The sequence below is a fragment of the Heliangelus exortis genome, chromosome 17, assembly GCF_036169615.1.
Source record: "Heliangelus exortis chromosome 17, bHelExo1.hap1, whole genome shotgun sequence".
NCBI lineage: Eukaryota > Metazoa > Chordata > Aves > Apodiformes > Trochilidae > Heliangelus > Heliangelus exortis.
In genome coordinates, this window is record NC_092438.1 from 11,737,958 (window position 1) to 11,750,210 (window position 12,253).

The 12,253-nt window shown below is 38.8% G+C and overlaps 1 protein-coding gene across 1 annotated transcript in view; it reads left to right on the top strand.

The window, feature by feature from the left end:
• OTOA (otoancorin) overlaps positions 1–12,253 on the top strand; it is a 32,909-nt gene that overhangs the window by 18,692 nt on the left and 1,964 nt on the right. Inside the window, exons 22-27 of the mRNA XM_071760643.1 lie at positions 3,156–3,343; positions 6,912–7,067; positions 8,418–8,560; positions 8,938–9,074; positions 10,007–10,104; positions 11,965–12,157. Of these exons, the coding sequence (XP_071616744.1) occupies positions 3,156–3,343; positions 6,912–7,067; positions 8,418–8,560; positions 8,938–9,074; positions 10,007–10,104; positions 11,965–12,157 (915 nt within the window). The remainder of the gene's footprint in view (positions 1–3,155; positions 3,344–6,911; positions 7,068–8,417; positions 8,561–8,937; positions 9,075–10,006; positions 10,105–11,964; positions 12,158–12,253) is intronic.

Here is a 12,253-nt window from a genome sequence, read left to right on the forward strand (position 1 = left end):
TTTCACCATGTCATCAAATACATTCTGAGGAGCATGACAATAAAAACGTAAAGCATTGAGTAACTTAAAAGAGGCTCAGGCTTCTAGCAAAAGCAATGAGTCTTCATTCTGTTGCCTATGATTGTCTGATGCATTGACCAATTGCTGAAGCACTTAGTTTCCTTACAGAATTGCATGGTTAAGCATCTCCTGGGATGTTTCTGAGTATATAGAAGGAAAAGATGGATTATTTAATTTAGGTGTTGGTTTTTTTATTATTTTGACTTTTTGTTTATTTTTACTTCCCTTTGTAAAATCCATGAATTAAAAAGCTGGGAAGGTGACAAGTTACTGTTCTGCTAGACGACTGCACACAGTTAATCCTTTGCCAGGCATGAGCATTTATTGACTTGGCTGTTCTTAAATATGATATTGGTGACACTGAGTTTTGTCTGCCCAAATGGACAAAGTTTGTTATAATCTAAAAGGTATTTTAATTAGCAACCAAAAGAATGTACTAGAATCTCTGGTGAGACCTGGATCATTCCCCATGATGACCCCAGCAGCTTCAAGGAGTTTTACACTGACTGCCTTTATGACTTTGAAAATCTCTCCATCAGTTCTTTGCTCAACAGAATACAAGTCCAAGCTCTCCCTGAGGCACCGTGGAAATCCATCTGCTTGGATAACAGCAGCTCTGAGTTATGACTGTGTGTCTCTGGGAATGAATTTGTGCCTGATGATGCTGTATGATGCTGTGCAGAGGGGGGGTTGTTCTGTGGAGTTGTATTTTTACATAGCTTGAAAAAAAACCATGACCTCTGTTGATCAGAGAAGTCATTACACAATTACCATGCTCTAAAAAAGCAGAATCAAGCTGGTGGAATGGCAGGATTATTAGTCCCTGTGTATGCATGAAGTTCACTCTTCCTTCAACAACTAGGATCATAATAGATCATATTTCTTTAGATATGGACCACAGAACTAAAGGTTCCTCACCAGGTGTTCTGGCGTGCTTGTGTCCTTACACGTAGCTTTTTAGGCCTCTGAATCACAGCAGCATAAATCCCAAAGACTTCTCTAATCAGCCTAATACATGTCCCAAGCAGTTGCAGAGCTGCCTCGTCTGCATTGCAAGACCATTATAAACTGCCAGTGAAACTAATGATCCTTGTCAAAGCATAACTTGGCTCCAAGGCTGTGGAAGCTTTTAATTCTTTCCTGGGGGTGCAAGAACTCAGCAGTGGGGGGAGCCTGGGAGATGACAAATTATTTGAATGAAGGATTGTTATCACTGATTTGTAAATCATGAGAAAATTGGTTATTATGCAAATAGCTCTAGAGTAACACTGATGCTCTTCATGTTGCTAGCCTGCTATGTCAGGTTTTCCACAATCCAGTTGTGACCTAATATGGTAATAACAGTAACAATTACCAGTGACAGAGTTCTTATCTCTGCATCTACATCAAAATAAAAGCAAAAGTGGTGCTTAAAGGCACAATGGAACACTGGAGGCAAAACTCAGGAATCGTGTCTGAGATGCTGCCAGAAAGCAGTGGCAGTGCTGGAAAAAGAACTCAAGTTGCTTGCTTCAAGCACTGAGATGTTTAATATAAATTATATATCATATGTTTTTCATCACACTAGGAAAGGAAGTGTGAAGTAGTATCACATGCAAAGCCAGGAGTCTAATTAGTATTTCCCTCTGGAATCACACAAGCGTATCTGGTCTGTTAAAAATAACAAAATCATTGTTTTCTTCAAGAACACAAAATATTAGGTTTTCATGACTTGGGGAAGGGAACTGCATTGTTTATGGATGGGTAGTATTTACATGATAAAAGCTGACCTGTGGCAGCAGTGGAAAGTGAAACAATGCAGCTTCACAAGAGGTCTGTGTAAAGGGAGAGAGGAACATCAGCTGGTACAGTGGTAGCTGAACATTTTCGTTTGCTCAACAGATTCAATCTTTTCAGTGTTCTACCCACTACTGCAGCTTTCTTTGATGCCAATAAATCCCTCCTCTGCCTCCCTTCAAAGTACAAATCTACTTTGTACATCCTTGCTTTAATTTATTTATCTGGGGGAGCTTAGCTCCAGCACAGCATCTGTGAGATTCTTGCTTTTTACTGGTAATGACCATTTCTGAAGACGTGTAGGGACTGTTTGGTTTAGAAAATTATTTAATAAGGTTTTGCTAAATTAGTGACAGGAGAGAGAGCAGTAAGCAACCACATTACAATTTGTATTTCTGCTTTCCATCAATGTTTCAGGTAGATTATTCCAACAAAGACTGGGATTTGTTAAATGCACAGTGGAAAATGCCTCATTTAATCATGCACAGGGCTAGAACCCAACCATAAATGAGATTTTTAAATGGAGTTTGTCCAAACAGTTCTGCTGTAAGTGAACAGCCCTCTCTAGATCCTGACATTTTAACAACATGCTTGACATAAAGAACAAGCACTGTGCTTCTCTGACACATCCAGCTTCTGTCTTCACCTTGTTTAAATGTCAGCTAAGTCTTACAAGACATCTATCTTTGTCAGGCTATTTCAGAGTAAAAGGATGTCTCACGTCTGTTGCTTTCCTGTTGAGCTGGATTCACATAAGTGCTATTTGAACTTGGAGAAGTTTATTCAACTGCAACATTTTCTTTGTGAGCAATGACATAGCTATATGAAGGCTTCTACCAAGGTCACCCCGAAGATTTACATTTCATTCTCACTCAAGCAAGGCTCCTGGCAGATGGTTCTTTTTACCTCAGAATAAGCCTTTGCTTGGTGTTGATGCCTTTAAGGAATTAAATTTGAAAGAAACTTTTGAGATGTTGGTTACTTTTATTGCACACATCCAGATTTCAGTTTTATGTAGCATCCTATATTGTGACTGTTCTGAAATATGTGTCTGCTCCTATTTGCTTTTCCAGCATGCACAGCATTTGGAGGACAAAGAATATAACATATCTTGCAAGTTAGGAAAATTCTAGTTTTATATCCAGGATGTTAATGATGTAAATATTTAAAGACATTACTTAACTGCAAAATAATGAATTTGTCAATATCATATCAGCTGCAATTAATTCATAGTCTGCCACCCTCTTAAATCTCTCTGTTGCTTTGATTTCTGTTTTTCAGTCTTTATGAAGAAAACTTGCTATTTTACTTTTTTCCAGATTGCCTGGGAACCAGAGCTCCTTCTTCAGATGAAATTATTAAATTAGCAGAAGCAAATGTCTTTTGGTCAGCTCAGGAACTGAAATGCATGGATGCAGAGACTTTTGACAAAAATGTGGCACTTCTTGGGGCTGTCCCAGGTTTTAACAGCTCCCAGCTTGTTGCCTTGAAGGAAAAAGCCAAGCAGGTACCTTTCTTGTCTGTGAAGGAAAATTAAATCCATAATTTGATTTGCTGTTATTGAACTATGCAGTTCTAAAATAACTGTGCTATGACAATGTCACTACTACTGCAAGAATGTCTATTGTTTATTGGAAAAATACTGTGAAATGGTGATAGAAGACCATTGCCCTTTTTTTAAAGTCGATGGGCAAGTAGTTCTGAGCTATTTGCAGCTGAAAAACTTAAGTGCTTTTACTTCTGATTTGCTTTTCTGTTGCTTGTTTCCTACTTTCCTTTCATAAATGAAAAATCACCAAGCAGTACTGTTGACTGGCCTGCTGAAAATCAAGTGTTAAACTGTCTGCATCAATGTTTAATGTAGTTAACAGTGGTGTAAAACCAGACTGACTGAAAGGGGTTGGTATTAGCTGAATAAAGCTCAGTCTCCCACCTTCTTGTCACAGGCAGGGACAAACCCATCAGTGGGAGGTTTTAGGAATAAAAAAACTCACGTGCAGTTAGACTGTCTTTACCAGCATGTTAATGGTGAGTGCAAGTTATGGGCACACAGCAGGGAGAAGATGTCTGTCTTTCCTAGGCTCCAGGTTCATCACACTCTGTCTGGGGCAGAGCATCAGCAAGGTGTTTGGGCTCTGAGCAGCAGTGCCTTTGCCAGCTCTGGGCCAGGAGAGAAGTCAGACCTTGCTCCATCCCTTTTGTTTTTGTTGCACTCCATCCTGGGGTGAGTTCCTCTTGCTGTTTTGTGGTTACTTGCACTGCCAAGGAACATGTAGTGTCTCAAACATACTTTTGGGTCAGCAAGGAAAAGCCTTAAGGTGCCATAAGACAAGTTGGTTTGGTTGCTGATAACCCAGAGGTGAAGTTACCATCCCCAGCCTGTCTTCAGCTTCCTGTCACCAGCATCTGCTGGAAGTCATCTGCTCTCTGCTTCCATCTTTGCATGGCTACTCTCTAATCCTATTCTGTCAAAATGATCCAATGTTTTAAAAGTCCTTTTTAGGCTCTGTCAGATGATTCTGACAGAATGAGGTTAGGAATTATCTACAAGTTCAATTGGCTGCAAGTAGTACAATGCAGATGCTTGGAGATCTGAGGGCTGTGACTTCTGGAGGAAAGCAGGAGCAGGGGACTGCAGCCACAATATTGGTTTTTGGATAGATAAAGCTAACGGTGCAGTTTTAGCAGTGAAGCTTTTAAAACTCCTGAACTGCAGTTGTTTACAGAAAAGTAGCTCTAACCATAAAGCTTTCTGAAAGCAGATGGTGACTGTAGTTGTCACTCTGCTGCCTTCTTGCAGAAGGACAGCAGCCCACTGCATCAAATGCATTCTTTGCACAACAGCTTCCTTCTGTCAGCATGGAGATACGTGGGTAGGAAAATGGAAAAATATAATCCTAGCAGAAAATAAAAAAGTGCTCTTCTGAGATTGGAAACTAAGATATTTTACAGCAGTGCTACATAATGGTTTACTTACAGCCTGATATCTGTTGGAGAGAAATTACCAACAAGGTCAATACACTCCTGTCCCAGCTATATTCAATTCAAAGATATGCAAATCTATAGTGCACTGAATGAAGTTATTTTCTGCGTGAGTGAGTCTAGCAGATTGCTGCCAGACAGACAGACAGACAGACAGACTTCCTGTGTATTAATTTGCAAAATGCAACACAGTGTTACACTGAATGTGAAGTGTGAGAAATCAGACCATACAGGCAAAGCTCTTTGAAATTATGCGCATAAGGTGATGTTATTAACTAAAGGGCATCTTTGATTAAAGGCTTAATTAAGCCAGCTTTAGTTTCTCCTAAATTGATTTATTTCCCCTAAAAGAAATTGCATAGTACTCATGGTCCCAAACTAATTCCAGAAGTCTAGTTATCAGATTGTGTCTTAATGAAAGTAAGAAGCTTAGCTCACTTGTAAGTGGAAGGTCTCCAAGCTCTGCAGTAGTAACAGATGTATAGATTGGTAGTCTCTAGGTGAATGAGAATAAAGGAGTGTTTCAGTTTCATGTATTATGTTATTTATATCATTATGTCTGAGGTTTCATCCAGCATTGTCAGATAATGCTATTTATGAAGTGCCTAAAATTCTGTAGTTTATGACCTAGATCAGGAAACAGACACTCGACATTTTTAGCTGCATGTGTTTCATGTATCTCTTAAGATAGAGAATGAAGAGCTTTAATATTGGACCAATGCTTTTTACTATCTTGGGTTTTTTAAAGATTGACCTTTCCCAGGCTTAGACCCTTTTTCTGTTTCTTTATGACATTGTAAAACTAGCACAAGAAATTTGGTGAAAACTCAGTCAGGCAGTGCAGGTGCAGTGAAGCATCTCCTAAACAAATCCTTAACCTGAGGGTCATAGTTGAGAAAGACAACTCAGCAGTCCTGAGGGTGATCTGTGTTGGATGTGCACCCTGGTATGAACAGCAGATAGTCTGCAACTCTGGGCAAAGAGTATCTCATTTCAGAGATCTGGACATTTTCCTTTATGTAGGATGTACAGCTTCATATGTTTGAAGATGCAAACACTGTGTAGTAGGCAACTGCAGAGATATTCTGTCAGAAAGTCCTTACTGGATTTGACCTTTTAATGTTTTTGAACAGAAGTTAAATTGTAGCTATCCTGAAAATGGAGTATTTCCATGAATCAAACAGCATGAATGATAAACTTAGCCCAGGACTGGGCTTTTAGTTTTATGTCCTAGAAAAGTGTTATTTATTGACTGACATAAACCAAAGATGCTGAAGTATGAAATGTTTAAAGGGAGATGTTTTTGGTTTTTTGGTTTTTTTTAGTGTATGCTTATCTTGTTCAAGTCACTTCCCCCACACAAAATCCAGTGTCTTTTTTCTGTAAAGACAACTGGACACATCCTGAGAGATACCAACTCCTGACTACCACCTTTTATCATTTCCAGCTGAATATAATTGACAGTTCTAGCCTCTGCAAATTCAGCTCTTCATTTATTCCTTATTCAGGCAGACCTTTTCCTGAAACCAAAATTTTCTTAGACCTGATTTGTGACAACTTTTGAATGACTGTAAGTATATCATAAAGTTAAAAGTAGGGGAACTTGTCAGTTTAAATACATTGGTACTGGTTTTGAAAAGCCCCTGCTTATTTCTTCAGTTTTATGGAGCTTTACAGATTTAACTGTATCTATACAAACACATATACTTCTTCTGTTTTTTTGTTTTTGTATTGCATACACACAAACTGGAAATCAGAACTTTAAGAACTGGGTATTTGTCCATATTACCCAATTATCTAATTTGATTTCTACTTTCCTTGTCAATGACTGAGCAAGAATGGCTGCTCACAAAAGCAATTTAAAGTCTCATCAACAAGCTCAAGCAGTACAAGTTGCAGCATTTTTAGATAAACCACCCAAACCTTCACAATACCTAAGCTCTGCCTTTTGTTTGCAAAGAGGCATGTTTCAGTACTTTTAAAAGCAGAAACCTTGAGAATGGTGTATATAGAGAAAGATTCATAATTGCTTGATGGACATTGATGACCAGACTTACAATAATAATAACAGACATTAAACATCTCTTCTTAAGGTTTGGGGATCACTGCCAGACTGGAAGAGTTATCATATTGTTTCTCTGGGCCGCATTGCTCTGGCACTCTCTGAACATGAAATTGAAGAGCTGGATTTGCATTCTGTTGACACCATTACTGTACTTAGTCAGCAAACAGGATGGACTATTACCCAGGTAAACATGTTATTGAATGTACTCCTGGTGAAAGGCTCTTGATTCACTCCCTTTGGGACTGAAGTCCTGGAACTGCCTAGGAAACAGATACAGCAATTCACACCGTGCTGCTCTTCTGCAGCTGTGACTTCCTGAAGGTGGACAGGTAGGTCAGCACTGATGTCTGCCTGGCTGCTGGCTTCCCTGGTGAGATTGCTAAGAGGACATCAATCAATATTAATTGTGGTGGTGGTGAGTGTATAGTTTAGCACTTTCCACTAAGTAGTAGAAAGATATCCACATCTCCTCTTTCACTGGCCCTAGAATAGGCACAGCTGCCAGGAGATACTAGCTCTACCCTAAGAGTAGTTACTGAAGAGGTAGCATGGCCCCCAACCCCACCATCCATGGCCCCAGAAGCTTAAGTTATGAGCAGATATGCTTCTCTCATCTTAATTTCCTTGAATAACTTGTAGTTGTGCAAATAGGACTTTCATAACAAGAGTTAAAAAATTTAATTTGTATATAAAATTGGCAGCATATTTCTGACTCTCAGGGCTGCTCTGTTGCACAGAGGCAAGCATGGTGGCAGCCAGCTTTGGCAGAATATCACAAATATGTTTAATAGATTCTTGTTCTGAAGAGCACTATCAGAAAGAAGCACTTGGAAGGATTTTATACAATAGTAGCTGGCTTTTGAGGTTTCCTGCTCTCAGTAAGAACAGCTAGTTACAAGAGACTTGGGTCATTGGAGGCTCAGCAATGTGGATAGGTTAGGAAATCTTGGAAGATGCTTGTTTCTTTCACTAACTTGGGGAGATGCCTTGGTGGCAGACTTAAGCTAGACACACAGTTTTTAAATGGTTAGTTTAGGGTGAGCATTATCCTAAATGGCTTAGGCTTGGAAAGGCATTTTGGTACCAATATCCCATCTGAAAATTAATCCTAAACACAGCTCACTGCCTCTATGTGACAATTAAGAGAAGACAGCCTGAATATTAGAAAAACTAAATGTTGATCCCCTTGCATAATTTAGGTTTTCTTCTAGCAATTTAATTGAATTGGTCAGTTCTGCTGGGTGTTTCAATGACCATTTCTTCTGGTGAAGTGTTACCTTGTGACCCAGAAGAGGTACAGAGTTGTTTCAAATCACTTGCACTTGAGAAAGTGCTGTGTAACAGTGCCCTCCCTAAGTGTCACATATAGGTGATGACACTGCTCCTGAAGGCTGTGGCAAAACTCCAATTAATTACACCTGGGAAGCACAGTATTATAGTGGTCCATAGCTTCTGGTAAGATTTTAAGCTTCTAGTAACAAAAACTTCAGTTATATTTAGTCTGTTCATGTGTAATATCTTACTGCTTTTACAGGCACGATCTATTTTGCAAGGTTTTCTAGAAGACTCTGGGCAGACAATCAGTACACTAAAAAGCTTTGATTTACTTGGATTAGGAGCTATTCTCTGTGCTTTGAACTCCACAGAAATCATGTCCATAAAGACTGCTGAATTCAGGTACTGCGTTTAATACTTAATGAAATGTTTATTAGTGTCTCTACTGATAAAATTTATTATGCAATTCGGGTTTTTTCAAGATTTCCACATTATAAAGGACACTTTTTTTACATTTTAAATGCTTTTAGAAGGGCAGTAACTGCTTTGTAGGCATATAGTAGTAGTTCAAAATATTTTAGGTTTCCTCTGCCATTTATATCCCATTTAAGTACTGCATTGACAAACCCAGTTTTTTACTCAAAGCATGAAACATTAGTATGTAATTTGTGTGTATTTTAATATTTCATGAATTTTAACTTGAAAATGGGCTTAGAGCAAACATTATATTCCAGGCATATTTACAAGCATGTAACACTAACCCTGTTGCCTTTTTGCAGTGCTGCTGTTGCAAGAATTGGCCTGTTGTTTTGTAGCACCCCTGTTCTGAGGCAGTTTAAGAAGATAGCAGAATCTGTGTTTGGTACTGCTGCCAGCTGGAATGTCTCTATTTTACAGGAGATTGGTACCATAGCAGGTAACAAATTCACACTTCAGGTTCTGAAGCATTGTTATTAAACATTAAGAAACAGAGCATTTTTCTAGAGGGGCAAAAGACATTTCTACCAGAGAGGAGTTACCTGCAGGGATGGACATCTAGCAGTTTCATTAGTTCTAAGAATATTCTATGTAATTTTCTCTAAATCTGCTCAAACTCACCTTGGGGAGCACAGCCTGAAGTGATTTGGGTCCTTTGAGTTGGAAAGTGTAAATCAAGGAGGGAAAATCCAGCCAGGATTTCAGATCCCCTCACTACTTGTGAACTGTGCAGCTACAAGAATGTATTGATTGGGTCAGAGCAGAGCTCTAGCTGACCAAGCATCCTGCCTCCCACAGTGGAAAGAACAGGCTGACCAGGAAAGAGAGAAAGAGGAGGGTTAGCCTGGGATGATACTTCTCCAGCATGCTCTTACAGCCTTGGAGTTGTCCTGAGCCAGAGATCAAATATAATTTCATTCATGCATTTTTTTTAGTGCCAACTTGAGTGTTCCTGCAGCAATGTTAGCATCCTGTGAGTGCTTAGTGGGTGCAATGCAGCTCCCTTTGCATTGTTCTACTCCCTGGCCTTGCATCAGAAGAGCCTGTGAGCAAGCATTCCCTAATGAGACTGCTTATGACTTCATTGATTATCATTGTCTCTTTTCCTAGATAAAGCATCTTAGTTAGAATACATTCCATACCAGTGGGTAAGGTTGAGATGATTTCTAATGGTGGAATATAATGACAGAAGCAAAATGAAAAAGAACCAGTATCTCACTCCATGATGCACTAGAGTAAACCATCTATTAGATATTTTGTATAGATGCTTAAAATTTTTATTAGCAAAAAAAAAAAAAAAACCCACAAACCACCACAAACCTAATTAAAAGAATATTAACTTAGTTTTTTTCTACTGTTTGTGATTTTTAGGTGGTTTGAATGAGGATGAATTAAAAGCTTTTGATAAGAACTTGATGCCGTATTTCCAGCCAATAGCAATCCCACACATACCTCCTGAGATTTTCCAAGTAAGAGCATGTTTACTGAAGAAGTAACCAAATTTTTATTATTTTTACTTTAGCATAAATAAATTGCAGCACTGATTTTTAGTTTTATTTTGAGTTTCGGCAAGAATTTTTCTGTGGTATGATAAGTAAGAGGCAGTCAAGGATCTGAAACATTAACTTTCAGCTGGGTCACCTGTATTTGTGATGCCCATTAAATATTCTAGACAAGCTTTATGTGTTCTTCAGAATGTGTCCCAAAGAAGAAGTGAAGATCTAGGGTCAGAAAGCAGCAAATGGACTCTCTTTCTTCCAACAGTGTGTTCAGATCTGAGTTTTCTGTTTATTAACATTTGCAATTCACTGCTCACTATATAAGTGCTTTTATTATCTTAAAATCTGGCAACATTCTTCTGAGTTAGCTTAGAAAAACAGATTGTACAAGCAGATACTGATCAGAAAGGAATTACATCTAATTACAGAAGTTCTGAATGTGGACTAGAAATTAGAACATGGATCTTGAGATCATTGCCCCAGACTTTATTTGACTTAGTGACAAGGTTAATACCCTGCCTGGGCTGGTCTCTTTCAGATGCTCAGGCAAGCAATGTACTTATGGACAGATGAGCTGAACAGATAGTTACCTCTGTCAGCTTCCATAAAAGAGAAAAACTCCTTTAACACTAACTGTTCTGCACAGTATCACTGACAGTTTAGATAAGCCTGAAGTTTCCTTAGTGAAACTGTTTCTTTGAAAAACAGAAGAAAAGATCTATAGCATCTTGTAGAACTTCTTTCAAACAGCACACATTTTTGTTAGTAAGAATAGTATTAATACTACAAAATGTGCTTAACAAATAGCCACTTTCTGAAAAGTTTTCTGTATATGAAAGATTCAAAACAGATTTGGTTTTACACAGGTTTTGTGTAACTTCATTTTATGGCTGTGTGCATTACTCAGATACTGATTTATGAAAAATTACATTGTAGTATTGACTTTAATGGAGTTAAGGAGAGGCTTAATTCCAAATGTCTCAACCTGTAGGCATTTATGAGTTTACTCATTTTAAAGGAACACACTATTTGGTAGACTATGAAAAACTGGGAAGGATTTGCCCCATTGTCTGACCTACTTGTAAGGGGAATTTAGTCTTTCTAAAGTAGAACCTGGATGCAGACTTGTTGCAGAAAAGAAGGCTTGTTGTGTAGGAGAGCTAAAAATCCTTGCAACTGCAGTGTTAACTAGAATCAAAGCACTTCAGCATGCCTAGTACATACAGGCTTTACAGACTGGTTAATTGCTATGTAATATCATTACTGGAAGATTGTGACTGCAATATTTTATTTTTACACACAAGTCTTAATATCACCAAACTTGGAAGATGTTTCAATTTAAAAGAGAAAATTGAATAATGAGATTAAAGAATGTTTTGGGTTTTTTTTTTCATCTCATCATTCTACTGCTAACTGTAATCAAAGTCAAACAGAGTTTCAAGTGAGATTGCTTGGAAGCAGATGCAAGAGGAAACAAAGGAAAATGCAAGAAGATGCACAATGTCACCTGTCTTTTATAAAATCAGGAAAGAAATGGCTGGAAAATTAAACTCCATTAATACACTAAAGAAGTGTCCAATACAGTGCTGGCATAAAAATCTTCTCAAGGTGTCAGATCCCAGCAGTAAAGAGGAGGGTGACAGACATATGAGTGGTCATTAAGTGAATGCAAAGGATTTATTTAAGGTCTATTGAGCTCTTTCATAGCAACACGATGTTGAAGGCTACTTCCCCTCATTCCAAATGCAAGGCAGTGCTGACATCTGATTCCTTATCTGCCTTACAGTATTGACAGCCTAAACAAATTTTTATGGCTTTTTTCCCTCCCAGGCATTGTCCCCAGACCAAATAGCAAACCTGGGCCCTGAAAATGCTGCCGCGGTTACCAGATCACAGCGTGAGCATCTCAGTGCATCACAGCTCCAGGGCCTTCAGCTGGCACTGGATGGAGCCAGGACCAACACCCCTGAGACACTGAACCGTGCAAGCACCACCCAGGCAGTGCAAACCCCAGCTCCAAGTGGTGAGTAGAGTCACTCCTTCCTCCTCCTTTGAGGAGGAGGACACACACCCACCAGTCTTGCAGCATCCACAAGGATCAGACCTGTACTTTGAAGTG